At 37.9% G+C, this 22,715-nt stretch overlaps 1 protein-coding gene across 2 annotated transcripts in view; it reads right to left on the minus strand.

Annotated features, from left to right (window-relative positions):
• CDADC1 (cytidine and dCMP deaminase domain containing 1) overlaps positions 1 to 22,715 on the minus strand; it is a 48,013-nt gene that overhangs the window by 12,956 nt on the left and 12,342 nt on the right. For both annotated transcript variants that reach the window (XR_006962083.1, XM_047079592.1), the window contains exons 4-6: positions 14,466 to 14,643; positions 7,004 to 7,573; positions 1,656 to 1,705 (exon numbers count right to left, since the gene is read on the minus strand). Coding sequence is in view for 1 of the 2 variants with exons in the window: in XM_047079592.1 (XP_046935548.1) it covers positions 1,656 to 1,705; positions 7,004 to 7,573; positions 14,466 to 14,643 (798 nt within the window). In the remaining variant the exon portion in view is untranslated. The remainder of the gene's footprint in view (positions 1 to 1,655; positions 1,706 to 7,003; positions 7,574 to 14,465; positions 14,644 to 22,715) is intronic.

The raw sequence follows: 22,715 nt of genomic DNA on the forward strand, positions 1-22,715 counted from the left end.
GGAACCTATTCTATTAGGTGGTTAATAGGTGGGGCGAGTTAGGTAGAGTCAAGACATCTTTTGAAGGTGGAATTTATAGCACTTGGTGATTGATCATATATGTGTAGTAACAGGGAATGGTAATGGTGACCACTGATGAAGGAATAGGTTGGCAGGGAAGATACTGGATTATTGGCTAGGTTGAACGTGAGGGCCTTATGATACATCCAGGGAAATAGTCAAATTAGTTGCCATGAAGTCTACTGAAGAAGAATCTAGGCCCCCTACTCACCTTTCAGCTAGCCTTATAGTTACTAAGTATCTCTTGATCTCACGCCTTTCTAACCCAACCCCACAACTCTGAGGCTTCATCATCTCCTTTTTCTTAGCTCCCTATTTGCTTCCAGCCCCACTTCATTCTCCTTATGATGTAAATCTGATCAAATTATTTTCCCACTTAAGATATTCTTGGATTGCACTGTCCAGTACAGTAGCCATTAGCCACATGTGGTTGGTCTGAATTCAGAAGCACTATTAAGTGTAAAATACACACAGGACTGTGAAGACTTAATACTCTCCCCAGATGCAGAATATTTTATTAATAGCTTTTATGCCAATTACAGGTTGAAATAATATCTGGAAATATGATTAAATAAAATATATTCTTGGGGTGCCTGGATGGCTCAGTTGGTTAAGCGTCCGACTTCGGCTCAGGTCATGATCTCACAGTTTGTGGGTTCAAGCCCCGCATCGGGCTCTGTGCTGACAGCTCAGCTCAGAGCCTGGAGCCTGCTTCCAATTCTGTGTCTCCCTCTCTCTCTGCCCCTCCCCTGCTCATGCTCTGTCTCTCTCTGTCTCAAAAATAAATAAAACATTAAATATATATATATATATATTCTTAAAATTAATTCACCTCTTTCTTTTTTTTTTTTTAATGTGGCTCCTCGAAAATTTAAAATTATGTGTAACTTGCTTTTTATTTCTACTGGTTAGCACTAGAGTATCCCACTGTAGAAAGGATAAACTCTCTGCATGGTATGCAAAGTGCTTCGTGGTCCGGTCTAATTTTTTGCTACACTAACATACAGATAGTGTGCACAATACTCCACTATGCACACTACAGCACACACTACACACCAAATCACTTGAATTTTCTCAAATTCTGTCTTGTACCCTCTACCTTTGCCTCTTATTTTCCCAGTCACGCTAATTTGCTCTGCCTGATGCCTTCCTACGCATTCTTCGAGACTAATAAATAGCACCCTACCTCCTCTAAGAATGTTTTACTCATTTCTCCAAGCAGGGTAGAGATTTCTGCTCCCTGCCCTCCCAGTGTCACGTTATAATTACATTTATATACCAGCCCCTTTTTCGTTCCCCCGTCTCCATTAATAGACTATTTAAGGCCACCAAGGGCAGAAAACGTGGTTCTTACCTCCCCACTGTTCATTGTGGCACAGTGCCTACCCTGTGGAAAATGTTTAATAAATGTTTGCTAAATCAATTAATCTACCTAGACAATTGTTGGAGGAATGATCAAATATTTATCAAATTTAACAAATGCACCAAAATGAAATATTAACCCCAATGGATCAATAAAATATAATGCACTTAAAATTGAACTAGGTTTAAACAAAATCAAGGTTAAATGTTTAAAGAACTATTTTCATACTTACAGATTTTCCTTCTGCCCAAATGACTGCTCCAACTCCAGTTTTATGATCCTCTGAAAGATAAATGTCATTTAACACAGCAAAAATCAGTGATTTGTTAGTTTCAGAAATACAAGTTTCTAAAAACAGTACATAGTATTGAAACATAATTCACAATGTAGCAGCAATCCTTGATATCTTCACTAACTATAGAAATAAATACCTTTTTATTACTAAATAAATTTGTGTAGTAAAAGTTTACCACTAAAGTAAATACTTTCAGGCATGGAATATGGGAACCAGGTACTAAATAACATACAGTGTCATTACCAACCCAATCACACAGGATCTATATGCTGAGCTCATTACAATGGCAGTGCCCACAGTCAGATCACCGCAAAGCTGTAACCAGAACTGAGGGTAATTTTATAGATTCTCCACCAACAAATCAGTCTCTAAAAGACTATTTCTAACAGATGATGAAAATGACTTAAAAAGAAGTTTCTGAACTAATGAATTTAATGTAACAATAATTCACAACAATCAAATCTGTCTTCTAGCATTTTTTACACTCTAATCATGGAAAATACATTTTATGGAAATATTGTTGCTAAGAAATAAAGCTCAAACTTATAATACAAACAAAAGCAAGTTTTATGGGCTTTCATACCTATATGAAAGTCCTTTTCCTGACCTTCAGAGTTTATCTCAATGGGAAAAGAATGCCAACTTAGTGACTGATGCTCATTTCTAAATCAAGTGGCAGAAGTTATAAACATAAGGTTACAATTTCCCTGCAGAACCAAAACCTCTACAACAAATAAAGCTGTAGTTTTTAAAACCATGAATCTGAAACAGAAAGTTTTAAAAAACCAAAATAGAAATGCTGCATATCAAGGATTTACTTTTTCCTTTTACTAATACAAAGATAAGTTTCAAATTTCTAAAGACAATTATAGAGTAATTATGAAAACCACAGTATTTATCAAAATCTTAATAAGGGACTGATGTGGTTAAGCAGGTACATTTACACAGAAACAGTAACAATCTGGGAACTTACTCTAGGGCATTTTCATATTGGTAAGGATTAAATGAAACTGTAGTTTCACTCCACAATTTCCTAAAAGTTAATCCCTCCAATGATAACTTCATTCCATCTAGGTATTAAAAACTAGTTTGCCTTACAAATAAGTTAATTTTTAAAACTTACGATACTATAATAAAATTCCCCATCTTCAGTTCAAGCAAGCTCAAGTTTTCACAATTATATCACAAAGCATTTGTGTAATTTATTTTAAGCACTTTTTACCCATTATCTCATTTTTACCGTAAAGGTAAAGCAGATAAAATTTCCTTTTCTAGAAGAGAAAACAGGCAAAGAAATCAAGTGACTAAAATTTAGCCCACTAAATGAAATCTACCCCTCCCTTTGACATTAAGAATTTCGTAACAAAGATTTCCCTTTATTGAACGCCCAAGTGGGACAATGCTGAAAAGTTCCTGTATTCATGAAATTTATAGTCTGAAGTGGGAGACAGACAGGAAGCACCCATGTGCTGTGCTTGTGCTAGAATGGAAATGAACCCCATGCTGAGGAATGGAGGGTATGGGAAGGCTTATTCTAGAGTGGAGATTCATGGAAGAGATTTTGCTGTAAACAAAACTTTGTTCCTTCCAAGACGTGCAGAGTATAACATAAGGGTGGAAAAGAATATAATTATGGCTTTATGCTCATTTCTAAGGCGGGTGGCAGAAGTTATAAATGTAAACCAAAACCTTTAAGTAAAACTATCCTTAATACATGTACAAACCTGAAACAAAAAATGAGAGACTGAAATAGAAATTCTTCATATGAAGAGTCTATTTTTCCTACCATCAACACTAAGTATTTTTCATGTTATGTTTTTTTTAAGTCTCAGGAGCCACTTTTTCTGTTTCAGTCTGGGGACAGACTAAACCTTGTCAGGAGGGGAAAAATGTAATTTTCCCTCAGTATGTGGCTCTACTGCCTTTCTAAGTTTAGTTAAACCAACAGAATATTCTTTTCTATGTCTCTTAAAATCAGAATAAAATTGTATCCATGTTAGATGGAGTAGATTTCACACAGCTCCAAGGTCGGATGACAGATGAGGTAATTTCTCAAGAATCTTTTCATGTCTGCAATTTGTACAGACATTGCTCCCCATAATCTGCTCATTCACAGGTTTTCTTTCTCTGTATACCTTTGAAGGAAAAGGTCAACTTATTATATTCACTGAGCCAAATTTCTGAGACTCCAATCACCAAAAGTCAGAGAACTCTTCAGCCCACGATTCTGGAACACAGGTGTGGTTATTTTAGCTTCAGATTCTGTGGTCATGTCAGCATTTGCCCAAGTGTGGTCCACAGCCACTTCATCAGAATCACTGCATGTTTGTTAAAAGGAAGACTCCTGACTCCCAGGGAAATCCCCTGAAGTGACCTCTCCAAAGACTTCAGCCAGGGCTCAGGAACCCACATTTTTCATGAGCATCCCCTCTGATTCATAGGCAGAGAACCAAGTTGAGAACCAACCACCAAGTTATGATCTGAAACAGTTAACTTTCACAGCTTCTCCAACCTACTTTCATCATCAATGCTGTGGTTCAGGAGGAAGGCATAATCCTCAGCTTTGAAAAACACTTAGTCTAAGGGAAAATGGGACCCCCAAAAAAGATTTAAAAATCACACTTAAATCAGGTAGACAAGATGCAATGCCCTCCTCTTTTTTCCCCTCTCTAGAGTCTAAATGAATTTTGTCACGTTTTTGCTACCTCATAGCTTCCTTTAATGACACCTCTGTGGATCCTATTTATTCATCATTTAAAATACAATTATTAAGCACCAGCTTCTCAATTACTTTTAGAAGTCTGTTGTTAGAGGTTCTGGAATTCATTTCACTCATATTTTTAAATAAAATGGTTTAATGAAATGGTGTCTTCACCTATGGAGTGAAATAAAATCAAAGTAAACTGAACAGTGTGAAATTAAAAGCCTGAGTTGTTAGGACACTCCATCAGGGGCTATATACCTTGCCGGACTGCCCTCAGTGTTAAATAAGATACATATATAAATTGCCCGGCTCTCTGCCTGACACATTCTAGGTGCTTAATAAATTGTTACTGTTATATAGGTCCAGTATTTCTCATCTGAAGTCCCTTTTATCAAGGTTTGTTTTTTTCTTTTTTTACAGCTTGATGTACTTATTTCATGGTCACACCTGACCAAATATTTAGTGCAAATATTCATACATTCTACTCCACATGTATGTGTTTGATTATAATGCACTGTGCCAGACCCCCTGGAATGCTGTGTCATATACAATACATGTACCATATTACTTTCTAAAATCTGAAAAATTCTGAACTCCTTTTCATCTGGCTCCAAGAATTTTGGATAAGGGATTGTGGACCATTTAACTTTGGATATAAAAAGATTTCCTTTATCCACTCAGCACATCATGCTGAGCATTAGTGCTAAGGAAAAACTGTCCCTTCCCTGGGAGAGCAGAGAGGGGAGTGGAGTGCATGACAGAGAGTTGCATCCTATTCAAGATTTGGGTTCCAGGCAAAAAAGCCATCCACAATAAAAAAAATTAACCTGTAAAAATCTTTTAAGTTACCCATCAAGAGCAGAAGCACAACTTCATGTACAAAACTCTGCACAGAAATAGTAGATACATTTATAGAGTATCTTATAAACAACATAGATGCAAATTTCTATCTATGCATTACTGCACCTTTACACACTGGAATCCTACATGGCACGATGAGATGTTCTCCTATGAGAAGAGGTACTGAAATCAACTAAAAGAACAGCAGATTCCGATCTCCCAGCTTACGCTCACCCTGGAATCAACTGAATTCTAATTAGCAAAGGAGAATTAATTAGTGAATTATAGCTGTAACAGCTGTTCCCATTTACGTTTCTGCCCTTCCAGTATGGTTTAGAGAAAAATTATTTACAAGGCTGTTTTTGGCAAAGAGACTAACGTGCAGCCCACAATACAACATAATTACATTAAATCAGTCTTTTACATAATTGTTTGGAGTCATATAGCTTGTGCCTGTAGTAGAACCACATTCTTTAATAAGAGTTGAGTGATTATTAACCCTGCTGAATGGCAGAATCCCTTGCAGAACTTTAAAAATTCATAAGCCTAGGCCACACCCTTAGGAAGCTCTGTTCAGTAGGTCTGGGTTGGAATTTGAGCATTTGGACTTTTAATAAAATATTGTGATTCTGAAATGCGGTCATTGAAGATCTCCATTCTACTGAAAGTACTTTGATTGTGGTCTTTGTTTAGAATATACTGCAGGCCAGTGGTATTTGTATGGACCTTTTCTTAAGATTTTCTTTCTTCTTCTTTCTTGGGATAAGCTAAAAAAATCCTCCATTCACCAAATCTTACTCTACTGCTCCTCCTGCCTGTATTTTTCCTCCTTATTTCAAAGTCACATTTAAAAAAGTGATCAAGATTCTACTTTGAAAAATCTTACATTTGGTAAGATGTGAAAACATTGTTCTATAATTAGAAATACAGATGCCATCTTTTATCACAATAAAGAAAATTCCCAATAATTTCCTTTTTCACATATACACTCATGCACAACTTAATAAAGTTAAAAATGTTTGATTTCTCAACTTGCTGAGGGAAGACATACCAGCAATGGGAAGAATTTGTCAATATCCCTTTACTTTAATTCTGTTATTTTGAATTCATTTTTTATTATAAAGATTTTCAAAGTTTTTATTAAATACCGAATACACTGGGGCGCCTGGGTGGCTCAGTCGGTTAAACGTCCGACTTCAGCTCAGGTCATGATCTCGCAGTTTGTGAGTTCGAGCCCCATGTCGGACCCTATGCTGACAGCTCAGAGCCTGGAGCCTGCTTCGGATTCTGTGTTTCCCCCTCTCTCTGCCCTTCCCACGCTCATGCTCTGTCTCTCTCTCAATAATAAATAAACATTAAAAACATTAAAAAAAAATACCAAATACATACAAAATACTGAAGAGTTAATTAAAAATGAATGATTTTTGGTTCTCTTTCTCTTTTTGTCCCATCTCTAGTGGAGAGCTCAATGAACAATGAGAACACAAAAGCAGGAAGAAGGTCCTACATAATCAGGCCCTGATTTATAAATGTAGCACTGAATATAAGGCCGCAAGGAATCCTAAAACTGTTCTGAGTTGTCTACTCAAGGGTCTCGCTAACCTCTACACATATGACCAGCAAAACTTCAGTACTAAGAAAGAGTAAATGAACCCTACCATGGATGACATGAATACCATTTTACTTCTGAGACAAATACAACCCAATCAGCCCCAATTTATGCACTAAGCATGTAACTCACCAGTTCGATATGCCAATAACCTGGCCTGAACCATGCAGTGCCTTGCAATTTCTTGTGGCAAACTTTGATTGTGAATTTCATTAATCTGTTCGGTATTACCACAATAAAATCCGTAGTGCTTAAAGTTGGGCACACTGGAAGCTACTGTGGCCAAAAGGAGGATAAGGTCTTTCATGTTTTGCCTTAGATTGCTAAAGTATGGATTTTCACAGAGGTTCTCCAAACCTATAGTCATCAGTATTTGCTTATGCATGTCTTCATTTGGAACCAAAAATAACATTTCAAATTCTTTTATTCTTTCTTGTTTACATTCAGAATAAAAGTCAACGTTAGCATCCGGCAGTGTTTTTGCAATTTTTTGAATAAAGTCACATTTGTAAGAGGTCTCCTCTACAAACTGCACCATATAACACACCAAAGGCTGAAGTAAGACACACACGTGGGCCCGACTGTTTGACTTCAATCTTTCCACTGCTTTGGCATCTAACTTCGCATCTTCAGAACTAGAAGCCTCAGTAAGCAAACTTATTTCTGGATCAGCAGGCCAGTATGAAATTCGGTTAACTCCAGCTGAAATACAAAACATGAAAGGTAGTTATCAGACACATGCCGAAGTTAAGGGTTTTCATGATAAATCCACCATATCACTGTGGTAGATCCAGAGGTCCCAATATAATAAATGTCCATTATGAAGTCAATTTTAATATAGGCCGAAGGTTGGCAAACTATAGCCCATCGGCTAAATCTGTCCCATTGCCTGTTTTTGTACAGCTGGCAGGTTTAAGAATGGATTTTATAGTTTTAAATAATTGCAGAAGGTCAAAAGAATAGTATTTTATGACACATGAAAATTTTATGAAACTAAAATTCGGTGTCTATAAATAAAGTTTTATTTGAAAACAGACTCACCCATTCATTGACATAGTCTCTAGCTGCTTTTGCACAACAATGGAGTAGCTGAGTTGAATATCTGTACAGACACCATATGGCCTGCAAAGCCTAAAATATTTACTATCTAGCCCTTTATAGGAAAAGATAGGTGATCCTTAACAAAGCTCATGGAAGATACTTGTGGAATCACTGGCTTTGCCAAGTGTGGTCCCAAAGCCCAGTGCCAGGACTATATACCAGAGTCCTACAAGTAATCAAGTGGCTGCTTTTAGAAATATCAGAGCCAACAACTGATACTGTCCAGAGTTTGTATTTGAAATAAACAATTCATCCATATGTGAAAAATGTACCTATGCTCTGAATTCTTCCTCTGGGAAGATACTCTAAAAAATTATTCTAGGGGCGCCTGGGTGGCGCAGTCGGTTAAGCGTCCGACTTCAGCCAGGTCACGATCTCGCGGTCCGGGAGTTCGAGCCCCGCGTCCGGCTCTGGGCTGATGGCTCAGAGCCTGGAGCCTGTTTCCGACTCTGTGTCTCCCTCTCTCTCTGCCCCTCCCCCGTTCATGCTCTGTCTCTCTCTGTCTCAAAAATAAATAAACGTTGAAAAAAAAAATTTTTTAAATTATTCTAAACAGAAACAGAAAAAATTCATGCATGCATATATTTAGTGCAGCACTGTGTAAAACAGTAAAAATATAGAAAAAATCTAAATGGCTAAAATAATGTGAGGGCAACAGTGTGTGTGCGTGCGTGTGTGCGTGGGTGTGTTGGGGGGATGGGGAAACAATATTAATTTTTTTAAGTCCACAAAATTAAAAACAAAACAATAAACTAGAATTTTCAATCAATGTGACAGTAGGTTAGTAATCTTTAATATACAGAGAAGATTTTAATTCATTAACAGCACATATGAATTGACAAGAACAATAAGGCCTCGAGAGAGGCAAAATGATATGATCGGACAATTTACAAAATAGAAAACAAAACTAGATTACAAACAGATGAAAAAAATATTTTGCATTTGAGAGGGAACAATGAGATGCCTTATACAGGGTACAGCATTAAGCATTCAAATGTTCATTAATTAATTAGTCGTTTACAAAGATATTTGCTAATATCTCCTGCAATTTCAGCTAGGAGACTTTTTACGATTGTGCCCAGAAGCGAAAAGACAGATGGCCCATAGGGTGTCCTACATTCAAAGTAACAGATGAACTAAAAAGTCTTAGTTGAACAAGCGTACATTTCTATCTACTCCCTGCTACTCCTGAGTCTTACTGTGGCTTGGGTTATAAATCAATTCTGAAGGCCTCGGAGCTAATATTAGAAGTTTCCGGTGGCTGCATTTCACCTTCCCTCTGTTGGAGTTCTCATAATCCATTTCCTACTCAGTAGTGAGAGTCAATCTTTCATCTAAGCATCTGGTTGCTTCTAGTAATCCTGACTTAAGGAGAAGAGAGGATGACTAGTCTTTGGACAAATGTTCATGTACCAGTGGCAAATGCTACAGCAGAGGTTTTCAGATTTGTTGGTTTGTTTCAAACTCTGTTACACTCTTAAAATTACTGAGAACCCCAAAGAGCTTTGTTTATGTAGATTGTACCTACTGATATTTACTGTATCAGAAAATTCAAACAAATTTCAAAAAATATTTATTAATTCATTAAAGGAATAGAGAACCTACGATATATTAATATAAACAACAGTTTAATAAAAACAAAAACAACATGTATTTCCCAAAACAGCAACAAATACTAGTTGAAAAGAATGGCATTGTTTTAAATGTTTACAAATTTATTATTTAGCTTAACAGAAGATAGCTGGGTTCTCAAATCTGCTCCTGCTTTCAATCTGTTGTCATAGGTTTTCACTGAAGTATATGAAAAATATCCAGCCTCACAAAGATGTGTAGTTGAAAAAGGAGTATTTTAACAGCCATTTCAGGTAAGTGAATATTCTTCTTTCATACTACATAAAAGTTTGACAAGGGATAATTTCTTAAAGGTTAGTTACAATGTGGAATCTGAAATATAACAACAAACTTTTTGTACAATTATGCTAAAGTCCATTGGTTTATTGTGCACTTAGAATGGCACTTTCGCTCATGCATGACTTTGTAGCATCATGCATTGGTCATTTGGAAATACTGGTTTACTGATTTTACAATATTAAAAAAAAAAGTTCTATTCATTAATATTATCATCACTGAATCACATCAGAAGAGTCTTTAAGTGTCGGGAAGCTACATGTTGCTCATGATGGTGGATATGAATTTTTCAAAATTCTAATTTTCACTTGAAGACTCAACTTTTTTTTAAGTTTTATTTATTTTGAGAGAGTGCATGCACATGAGTGGGGGAGGGACAGAGACAGAGGGAGAATCCTAAGCAGGGCTCAAACGCATGAACTGTGAGATCATGACTTGAGCCGAAACCAAGAATTGGATGCTTAATCAACTGAGCCACCCAGGTGCCCCTTGAAGACTCAACTTTTATTATTGGCAACAAATACTATCCGTTGTTTTGAGAGAATGCTGCCAAACAGCCAAGTGTAAAGAATTACAGTTTGTTAGTTCACAGTGTTCAATGAAAAAAAGTGGAAAATTCAGTTCATAACATAAGCATAAAGAGGGGTTTCCAGAAAAAGAAAGAGAAGTCATTTTAGGCCCCTAGCTCTGCTCCTCAATCTATGCCTTACCAGCTCTAGTCTCCCTAGCACACTTCTTGCAGAACTTCCTAGGAAGTGTCAGAATTACAAAGAAATGCAAAAGGATTTAAGGGGTGCCTGGGTGGCTCAGTTGGTTAAGAGATTAAGCCTCTGACTCGAGCTCAAGTCACGATCTCACGGTTTGTGAGTTCAAGCCCCGTGTGGCGTTCTGTGCTGACAGCTCAGAGTATGGAGCCTGCTTGGGATTCTGTGTCTCTCTCTCTCTCTGCCTCTCCCCCACTCGCACTCTCTCTCTCTCTCTCTGTCTTTCTCAAAAATAAGCAAACATTAAACAATTTTTTAAAAAATGCAAATGATTTTAAGGGAACAAAGGGAATGCAAAAACTAACAATCTCTACCAAAATAGCCTAATCATTTCAGTCACAATAATTCAGTGGTAAAAACTCACAGTGCTGTTTCAAAAGTAAACAAGGCCCTGCACTCGCTAACAGAGATAAGAAGCCCAAGACCCCGTCCAGCTGATACCAGCTCTCAGTGCTTGCCCATAGCCCCTTATTTGCTGCAAATAGTTTCCTTTGTGTGACAACTCCACCAAGGATCTGCCTCATAAACTCCAGTTAGTTTGGATACAATAACTCAAACAGCTGCACCCAGTAAGTGGTTTTCCTTCAGGCAACCTTCATACTCAGGTTTGTAGGGCAAGTGCTTTAGGCCCACCTCCTATTTTTTTCACACCGAATATTAAGATGTGTACTCAAGGGTTGGGATTTAATAAAATTAATAATTTTTACTGTTTCATCACAGACATTCTTACATGAAACTCTTTTTTTTAAGTTTATTTATTTACTTATTTGGGGGGGGGGGGAAGAGAGAGAGAATGAACAAGCAGGGAAGGGGCAGAGAGAGAATCCCAAGCAGGCTCCATGCTGTCAGCACAGAGACTGATGCAGGGCTCGATCTTACCAACTGTGAGATCATGACCTGAGCCGAAATTCATTCAGACACTTTACCAATTTGAGTCATTGAGGCACCGCATGAAACCCTCTTTTTTAACTCCAAGTTCGTGGCCTTGAAGAGTACAAGGACTACTATCAGCTTGATTCATACTACGGCAACAGTAGTTTTACTCACCATTGTTTTGGTACTATTAGTATAAATGTAGTATCATTATGAAAACAATTTTATCTTGTGGGCCATCAGGAATCCAAAAACCACATTTTGAGAACCACCATGCTTTAGAAACGTTTCCTTTAACTGACTTAATAGTATTTGTAATTAAAATAACTTCATTATAGCATGGGGCTAAACCATGACCCTTCCCAAGATAAAATATATAAGCCTACGATAACCGCAATTTTATTTATATATGGGCTTAATACTAACACGAAAGCATTTCCATGGTAGGTCCTTCCTGATTTTCCACACTTCATTTGTTTTGCCAGGTTCAAACGTCTTAAATCAAAGACATGAAGCAGTGGTGAGTTACCTGCACTCCCCTATCTTTCTAATTCTTTCCTTCTAATTCTGATTCTCTAACAGCTCTGAGGCTATTAAAGAGTGCTTTCAGCATAGTCAGCTTAGCACAAAACACAACTATGTTTTATTCATTTTTCTCCCTTGACTCTAGGAGAGATCAGTCAACACATATTTTGCTCTTTTCACATTCTTTTCTTTCTACATCAATGCCACCATCTCCACCTATTTTATACCACGTTTACACCCAGCCTAATGAGCTCTCAACCTCCTATCTTTCCGTGTTTCAATTCAGTAATAAAAAATTCAAAAGTAATAATAGAAATTTTAATCATGTTACATCCTGCTCAAGAAGGTTCGGTGGCTCCAAATTATTAATAATAGGGTTTATAGGTCAATTAACACAAGTGACCTAAGTAAAATGAATATCCAATCTGCACAATCAATTGGTAAAAAAAAAAGAAAAAGGAAAAACTGTCCCCACCACTCTCATACCTATCTCTCTACTCATAACAGCAGGGAAAAGACTATAGAATCCAGTGGTATCTGTGCTCTACCTGCTTGAATACTTGCTGCAGGCCAGTAGGCTCTAGCCATGTGACCATTTCTTCTGGAAGTGCTTCCACCTGTAGCTCAAGGGCATGGCCTTTACTATGGATCTGGTCTTTAGTCTTAAGACTTTCATGTAAATAAAAATAGCTCTCCCTCAAAACAAGTGTAGGAACTCTGTTCTACAAGACAAAGCCCAAAGGCCATACAGTTTTTCAAAGTTCTCCACTAAAGTCCCAACCTATCATTTTAAACCATCTGCCACTATTCTTACCAATAATAATTCTCCATTTCAAACCATGACTCCCAAAACCTTGCTTCTCACAAACTGATGACCTCACATGTGCTGTCCCCCTCACCAGGAATGTGTTCTTCCTCCTCTACATCTGACCCATCAAGATCCAGCTTAAGCCCCAGCCTTTCATAACATGCCAACCTGCATGGATCACTATTTTGCTTCTGAGTTCAGGTATTACTTAACAGCCTCTATCATTCATTTGGTATTTGATGTGTTACATTAAATTGTAACACAAATAATCCAAACAGCAACTTGAAGAAGAGGATTAATAACTATGTAAGCCCTTTTATTACTCCCCAGAAGCTCTCCAAACCCATCTTTTTGGGTTTTTAAGGAGGCCTCATTACAGAGGCACAACTGATTAAATTATTGACACTGGTAACTGAACTCAAACTCCAGTCCCTCTTTCCTTCCGAAGAGGTCTGAGGAGTGAGGCTGAGATTTTCAACGCTCTAGACACCTGGTTAGCTCCCCTGGCAACCAGGCCCCCATCAGTGGAGTTTCCCAAAAGCCACTTCTCTAACAAAGTCAGGTGTGTCTGAAGGGGGCTTGTCAGGAATAACAAGACACCTCTATCACTCTCATTACTCCAGAAATTCCAAGGCTTTTAGTCGCTCTGTGCCAGGAATGGGATGAAAACCAAATATATAATTCATATTCTCAGTTAAAATATCTCAGTTAAAATATGTAAAAGATATAATATTTTTTAAATGGGAGAATGCTCTGCATACTTACCTGGCTACAAAATAGAATCATAAGGGGCACCTGGGTGGCTCAGTTGGTTATTTTGGTTCAGGTCATGATCTCATGGTTCATGGGATTGAGGCATGCGTCGAGCTCCATGCTGAGCCCAGAGCCTGCTTGGGATTCTCTTTCTTCCTCTCTCAGTCCCTCCCCTGTTTGTGTGCATGCACTCTCGCTCTCTCTCTCTCTCTCTCTCTCTCAAAATAAATAAATAAACTTAAAAAAAATAGAATCATAAGCATAAAGAGCTTTAGTGAGTGGTCTGATGTAGCAGAGATAGTTAAACATTAATCATCTGTGCTTCTCCTTCTGAAGTACAGAACAATCATTGGGAGACAGCCGTTCAGCCAGGAACTACAGAGCCCACAGTGGATGTGAACAGAAGGGCCAGCGTTTTTGGGGGGAAGGCATGCCTTCTCTATGCTCTGTCTCAGTCGGCCTCTGGATGCAGAGGACTCAAGGCTCTAGAACACAACAGTAGCAATGTGACAGAAGATGCCAACACCCGTGAATCAGCCACACGGAGAAAAGCTGCCTGTTGTTCAGCAGCACCTATGTTGGACTATTACATGGGTGATAAAGGTCTAGTATATTAAGCCACGGAAATTTTGGTGTTTGTTATAGCAGCTAGCATTAGTTTACTAACACATGAAGAATCATTTAATTAGGTAGTAACAGGGCAGAGACCAGATTCATGTTTTCTGACACTGTTTACAGTGTACCAACTGTATTCTGATATGTATTTATAGTTCTAAATTATCTCAGTGGTGTGAAAGCAATTTATCTTGATTATTCTTAGATAAATACTATTAATCCCCAACCAAGCCTTATCTACACTTACCATTTACAATCATTTTCAAACAAGCAGAACATGGTTTTCTGGAAAAATAAAGATCACAGTTTTTCAGCCTTGACCCATGTTTTATAAGAGCAATTTTCCCAGCATGTAAATCTTCACTAGAACAATGGAGACCAACAATTTTCGTGTTTTTCACCACCACAAGGCCAGTTCTCTTCACCTACATTAAGATAAAAAATAATAATGTATTAGTTTTAACATCTGTTAAAAAAGAGACAACAGGCTCCAAATGGAGTCACTTGTGCTAACCCCATGTCATCAGACTGAGGCTTAATACCTAATTGCAGTTTCATCCTCTCCCAGTAATACAATAACTGGTCAGACTTGAATTTCCTGGTCAGCTAGTGAGAAAATCCACCTGGTAGACTCCCTCAGTCCCCCAAAGAAAGGTGACCTTGACTGAAAGAATCCATTTTTTTTGCTAGTAGCTTCTTTTTCCCACCCCTTCTGCTTGTAGAAGTCTTCCATTTTCACAGCTCTGCAGATTTCCTCTCTACTTACTAGATGGGATGCTGCCCAATTCATGAATCATTGAATAAAGCAAGTAGATCTTTAAATTTACGCAGTTGAATTTTTTTTTTTTTTTTAACAGATTTGGTGGGAGCATTTGGATCCAAAGGAAAACTTCCAATGGCTTCGGGGACAACAAGAAACACAAACGTGATACCCTCGAGCCCTTTGAGTTCTCTGTCCTTCTTGCCATTTCTAAGGGCCACACAGTAAGTTCCTCTTGGTTCTGAGCTCTGCTCTCTTGGCACTGAGCTCCTAATCAGATCAGCTTTCCAGTCCAAAATTCCCCATTTGACTGGAAATCCCAGCCCTTGATTAGCCCCCAGAGTCCACACTGGGAACTCCTGGTTCAATCTATAGCTTCCTGTTGTGTGGAATCCCAGGCTATGGTCCCCATTGGTTGAGATTTGGCCATGGTGTGTACTGGCCTGTCTCTTGGCCAGGTTGGGGGAACACCTTTTGGTTCCTGCTGGTGCATTAAGGTGAAAATGTCTGTCTCATTTTGTGTCGATAAACTCTATTGCTGATTGGAATCCTGGAGACCAAAAGCTGCAAAGTTGGTAGACATGGTTCAGCACTTAAAAGCTATTAGCTGACCACCTAACTCTAAGATCCCTGTGGTAGGATAAGACAGTTGTTACGTTAACACTAGATTGCCCACTAACCTCAGCAAATTTTTGTGCAACTAGGCACAGTGTAAAACACCACACAATCCCCACCCCAGCAGCATGTCCTCTTAGGCATTAATCTGCCTCTGAGAAACCCACTTAGCTTAAAAAAGAAAAAGAGAGAAAGGGATCCTTAAATTCCAAAGCATACCACCTTCTGGCACACTTGCTTATTTTAAGTCTAAAAACTATAATCCTGGAAGCTATAAACATTTACAAAATGACAAAATCTTACTAAGCTTATTTTGTGTCCTTAAGAAGTTGGCTTGGTAACCATCAGTTTGGGGGCCCCAAAATATGGCCAGACAGAAATGTGGGTTGTACCCCATTTACCACTAGCTATGGCTGCACAGGAAATATGGGTTCAACTCCATTTTTGGGTAGGGTCCTAGCAAACTGCTATAAGCCCTCAGGTAAATTACAACCTAGAACACAATGGACATTATGAGGAATGGTCAAATTAGTTAAGATCATTCAAAAAGTAAGAGTTCCTAAATCAAACCAACAGGATGGTAAGCACCTGTTTTAACCTGCATGCAGAAGCCTTCAAAAGGCTTCAAAAATCCAAAATACCTTCATTGAAAGATTTGTTGCAAAAGGCTCATGAAAAATTAAAAACACAAAAGGTACATAAAATAAGACTGTAAGACTGAGGTAACTCCTGCCGTTCCCCTCTATCCTCCGTTATTTGAGTACTCACTTCAGTAATCCTGAGTCATCTTTCCACTCGGAGAAGACTGCAGGACCATAAACAAAAGTCCACCAACTTGGTGGCTTACACACACCCTTGTCTCTACGCTTGAAGGAGAGGTGACACGACTCTGAGGGAGTGTCAGGTAAATTGCTACCTTATTCCCTTAAACAGCCAAGGGAAAGTGAAGTCAAAATTACTGGAAAACCTTGCCAAATTTTGGAAGATACCAAAGCTACACCCTACTTCACACTCCACTAGGAGCCTGCAGATGTATCCTAGGAAAAACTGGCAGAAGCTGCCTCGGTGTGAGAACTCTTACCAGAGTCTGTTCTCCTGGATCTCTGTCCACAGTAACCAGTATGAGAAAATAAGATCTTTTGCACCCTCTTTGGGGATGCTCCTGGAGTCCAAGGAGTTATTTAAAACTGCTAGGAATATTTACTGTTTGTCTCAGCTAAAAATTGACAAGGTATTTAAAAGGATGTTTTTAAGTAGCTAGTCCTGTGGTCGGAAGTTGGACAGATTAAAAGCTGGTATTCAATGCTTGACAGGAGTTTTTCTTAGGTATTCTCCTCTAAGCTAAAATACAAACTATGAATACAGACGAAAAGAAAAAAACCTTCCCAAGCTTTTGTGGAAAGGTTTACTAAAACATTACAAACAACTCGAAATCCAGAACATAGAAATCTTTTGAATTCCACCTTCGTTGGAAATATTTTCCCTGATATAAAAAGCATATTGAAAATAATGTGGTTGGATGGGTGGACCAACCTGTGATATCATTTAAGTTACAATCCAATTCCTTGAGAAATTAAAAGCACCTGTTCTTACCTTACAGCTCTTTGCAAAACCAGAAATGCAGCTCTAAAATCAATTCAAAGTCCACCTACCCTTCTTACCAGTCCCCAAATCTCCTGCATTTATCTCAAAAGCTTGTAAGTAGTTTTGGAGGAACTTACGTTCTTTCCCTGTGTCTTTGACATGTACATGTTTTACCGGGTTTTCCCCAGGAACTCTGATCTAAACCATCCCCACTTCCTAAGACTGAAGAAAAAAAGCGGGGTGGAGGGAGGCTTTTTATCAATACAAACTGCCACAGAAGGTCCCTTGCCCAAAATCTAGTTGACAGCTTTCATAAAATTGCTTGTCAAGGTCAAATACAAATCTTCAATGTCATCTCCCCAAATATTACAGAAAAAGATTCAGCCATCTGAATAGGTAAATTTAACTTATTCAAACTGTTCTTTTATAAGCTAGTAAGTTTTGCATTACCATACCTGTCTCATGGCTACAATCTTAAAATGAAAGCTATAAGGTCTCTGTTTGCATTGGTCTATACATTTAAGTACATCTATGTATATGTATTGTAGATGTGTGGTATTTTCTACCTCTGGATAGTATTGACAAAATTAATTTGTAAAAGAGCTCTATTTAACTGGCTTAAAGAAAATTAAACATTTATATCGATTATTCACAAAAGTCTCCAAAATAGGGGCGCCTGGGTGGCGCAGTCGGTTAAGCGTCCGACTTCAGCCAGGTCACGATCTCGCGGTCCGTGAGTTCGAGCCCCGCGTCGGGCTCTGGGCTGATGGCTCAGAGCCTGGAGCCTGTTTCCGATTCTGTGTCTCCCTCTCTCTCTGCCCCTCGCCCGTTCATGCTCTGTCTCTCTCTGTCCCAAAAATAAATAAACGTTGAAAAAAAAAATTAAAAAAAAAAAAAAAAAGTCTCCAAAATATAATCGAAACTAAACCCAAATGCTTTTCAGGTTCATATGATCTGGGAAAACATTCAGTATTAAGGCTTATTTAAGCTTGTTGGTTTAATTAACATAGACATGTCTTTAGAGTTCTCAACACTGAATATAAAGCAGTCATACAACTTCATTCAGCCTCCTTATACTAGTCAAATAATTTCATGTCATCTCTGTTACAAAATCTGTCAGGTAGAAAAATAACTTGGAATGATGAAATTTTCCTAAGCAATCCAAAAATAATTGCTCAAAAGAAGTGAACTAAATAGATGTAAGTGAGATGAAAGTTTTTGGGTAAACTTTTTAAATAGTTTCCCCAAATCTTTTCGGTAACCTGAAACCTTGAAGTTTTGCTAAGTTAAATTAAACGATGGATAGTCATTGAATATCTAGATTATTTTCAAATAACATAAAACACTGGAACATTCATTACTAGACATAGGTTTATCTACTTTTTAGTTTCCTTTTATAGAGGAACTACAGATTTGGGGGGGTTTGTTAGTAAACACGTTTTGTGTCACACTGAAAAATTTACTATGAGAAGGTCTACGTTTTTAGAAATTATGAAAAGTACTTATAAATTTGCCAAGCCACAGAATGTTAATGTAAAAGATAGTTCACAACTGTTTACTTCTTTATTTTTATTAGAAATTAAGGTCTTTAAGGGTTTAAAAATTCTAATATATTTAATTAAAGCTACTAGAAATAATAATAAAAAAATCTCCATGTGCAAAGGAAAGTAGGATGTGTGTTTTCAGTAAAAGAAGGCATGAGGAATGGACATGCATTTTTTGTTGAGGGAAAGCAAGTAATTTTGTCCTATAGTGAGACTAGTTATTTCAGAATGGGAAAGAGGAAAGGCGGAGAACAAAATCTGAAGGGATACCAAAAAGGTTATAGAATATTTGTAGAAAAGGAGTCTTTGGAAAGGAATATTGTGTGTGATCAAGCTGGCTAAGATTAGAACAAGTTTAATGAAGTTTTTTTTTTAATTTTTTAATTTAAAAATTTCTTTTAAGTAGGCTTCATGTCTAGCACGGAGCCCAAGGGCTTGAACTCACAACCCTGAGATCAAGATCTGAGCTGAGATTAAGAGTTGGACACTCGGGGCGCCTGGGTGGCTCAGTGGGTTGAGTGGCCGACTTCGGCTCAGGTCATGATCTGCGGTCCGTGAGTTCGAGCCCCCCATCGGGCTCTGTGCTGACAGCTCAGAGCCTGGAGCCTGTTTTAGATTCTGTGTCTCCCTCTCTCTGACCCTCCCTCGTTCATGCTGTCTCTCTCTGTCTCAAAAATAAATAAACGTTAAAAAAAATTAAAAAAAACAAAAAAAGAGTTAGACACTCAACGCACTGAACCACCCAGGCACCCCAAGTTTTTTTTTAAATGAATATATTTTAATATCAAAAGTAAACTGGTACAAAATTAAAATTTGGTTTTCTTTTTGTAAAAAGGATAAAGTTTTCTTGGACTATTGGTCTCTTGATGAGAGATGGTAAAAAGTTTTTCTTTACCTTTTATGTAATCTGCCCATAAAACAAAGATTTTGTGTCTTATCAAAATAATCTCGGGGCGCCGGTGGGGGGGGGGCTCAGTCGGTTAAGCGTCCGACTTCAGCTCAGGTCAAGATCTTGCAGTCTGTGAGTTCGAGCCTCACGTCGGGCTCTGGGCTGACAGCTCAGAGCCTGGAGCCTGCTTCGGATTCTGTGTCTCCCTCTCTCTCTGCCCCTCCCCCATTCATGCTCTGTCTGTCTCTGTCTCAAAAATAAATAAACGTCAAAAAAAAAATTTTTTTTTAAATAAATAAATAAAAAATAATCTCCCATGTTTTGGTTGTCTCTACCAGGTCTTTGATTAATTAAAAAAAGTTGATTCTTTGCTATTAAAAGAGCTAATTTTTTTACAACTATTTAACTTCTGTATTTACCTTCGAAGTCTTTAATTATCACGGTGGTTAAAGTAGGTAAATAAGAGTTGTTTCACAGTGACTTATGATCCGATTTGACTAAGTGTTTTAAAACCTTTTGATATTTGTGACAAACTCCCCCCTAAAATAAAATAAAATAAATAAAATAAAAATAAAAAAATAAAATTGAAAAAATGAAGTCTTTTTTGGCCTAGAATTAACTCTGGGATTTTCCAGAAAGTCCCTGGAAAATCACAAAAGAATTGTTCTTTCTCCTTATTTAAAAAAAAAAGAGAAAGAGAGAGATGTTAAACTAACTAGGATAATTAGGCTTACATCATATGCTGAATTTCATGGGAAGCACTGTCAAATGAGAAGTAACACGAAGCCTTTTTAATGTATTTGTACAGGTATATGTTACAAGTGTTCCCCAAACCGTATAAAATTCCTGGCATCTGATATGTCCTGGTACAACTTTATCAGTCATAATTCCAGTTTTATCTTAAAATGTTGTAGGTCACAGAAATAACCAAATTTCTTTGCAACAACCCTGTAATGAGCTCTCATCAGATCATTAACAAGGAGGCATTTTTAAGTCTTCTGTCATTTACATTAGTTATTGTTTTACTCAGATGCTTTTGCAAAAGTGTTCCTGGAAAAGCTTCATCTTCAAGGAGATTCATGGAAAGCACTTTGACAAGCATAGATTTCTGATAGCTTTAAGATCATAAAACTGAACTGGGTAGGGGCGCCTGGGTGGCTCAGTCAGCTAAGCATCTGACCTCAGCTCAGGTCATGATCTCATGATTTGTGGGTTTGAGCCCCACGTCGTGTTCTGTGCTGACAGCTCAGAGCCTGGAGCCTGCTTTGGATTCTGTGTCTCCCTCTCCCTTTGCCCCTCCCCTGTCTCTCTCTGTCTCTCAAAAATAAATAAACATTAAAAATTTTTAAAAGATGTTAAAAATAAAATAAAAATGAACTGGGTAAAAATTTCTTGAACTAATGGAAAAACTGGAATCCAGCAGAACAAGTAGTTAATACATAGGACTGAATGAACTGACAAGGAGAATTATAATTTTTTACGACTTTTTGTTTAAAGCATTGCTGGTCCTGTTTTTCCAAATTTAAGGAAACCTTTCTTTTAAGTTATGTATGACTTAAAGCAATTTGATATAGTATACCATTGTATACAAAGATGAAACATTTTTCTCCTTATCTGACCCCTCCAGAATTTGGAAACTTAAGTATTCTTTCCATGGCAATTTAGTCAGTTATTTGCATAAATTCAATGAGAATCTGGTCTCCTTATAACACAATCGGAAAGATTAGACAGTATAGACTGAATATAGACTCAAATATGACCAGACAGCTTTAAGGAACTACTTGGAAAGACCAGCCTGGTACCTTGCTTAAAGAGTTCCCAGCTGTCTTAACAGGTAAGTAAGGAAGGTTACTTCTTGGCAGGCCTGGGAACTTCAGGATATTTTGGGTGACCTGAGGAAAGAGAAATTCACCCCAACTATAGATACTGTAGATAAAATCTGATGGCAAGTCCTTGGCTTAGTTTCGTGGCCTCAGAGGTTTTTAAGAGCTCAATCTGAGATTCCTTATGAGAAGTTTCTGCAAAGCCGTATGAAAAAAGAGCTTATATGGTCAATCACTATTTTTGCTGTACTTATGTAAATAAGGCCATGTTTAATGAAAACAAATTAATTTTACTGTAATTATCTTTTAAAATATGGGAGTAACAGTAGAGAGAAAAAGTATGTTTGCACCTTTGTCTGTATTAGATTCTAATCCTTTAGTCTTTGAGGTTTTGTTCTATACCTGTAAACTGGACTAGATCCCGATTCTAGTTACCTCAAATATCCGGCTATGACTCTCCAAAATAACATTCCCAATTTTCTCCCATGCTTCTGATTTGGAATTACTAAGAACAAAGACTGCCCTTGAATCTCCTTAGAAGAGATTATACTAGGTCCTCCTCACTCTCCAGATGGCAACCAAACATCAGGGACTTGACCCCTGGGTACATATGTCACAGCTGAAGAAGGCTGCACCTGACATATGGTCCTGTGCAAAGCTGAAGACATCAAAATCAAATTCACTAGGAAGAGAAGGAGCCAACATTGAGGTATACTGCCTTCTCCCAAGACATCAGATCCAAAACATTTCTTTTTATTCCTCCTCCCGTCTGATTCTCCTTTTACCTAATTCTTACAGATGAGGTCTTTATGATTCTTTTGTCCACGTTTTGCCTTGCTTGGGCCTTGAAAGATATCTCAGGCCATTACAAAGGGGTTAGTCCAACTTCCAAATGACTGTGGACTTGCCCTGATGCTGCCTGTACACTCTACATACCCTTAAATTGCATTGGCCTCCATGGCTCACCTTTCAGGTTCAAACCTTTCAACTCAAACGGGAATTACCAGGAAGCACATGTGAGTCAAAATTAGCTCCCTTTGGCAGATCCACTTCCCTGGTTAGGAGTGAGTACAAATGAGGCTGTGATAAGGAATCTCCTTAACTCTTTAAAGAATTACAGAATCTGTTGCTAAAAAAAAAAATAGCTACCAAAAAAATCCTTAGACCTTCTGACTAAAGTCATTCTTGGAAACAGGATTGCCCTTAATTATCTTTTGGCTGAACAAGGAGGTATCTGTGCTGTGAACAACACTACTTATGGCACTTAACACTTCTGAGGAAG

The sequence above is a fragment of the Lynx rufus genome, unplaced genomic scaffold (genome assembly GCF_022079265.1).
Source record: "Lynx rufus isolate CCGP_SWC_20201006 ecotype Redwood Valley unplaced genomic scaffold, mLynRuf1.p SCAF_1, whole genome shotgun sequence".
NCBI lineage: Eukaryota > Metazoa > Chordata > Mammalia > Carnivora > Felidae > Lynx > Lynx rufus.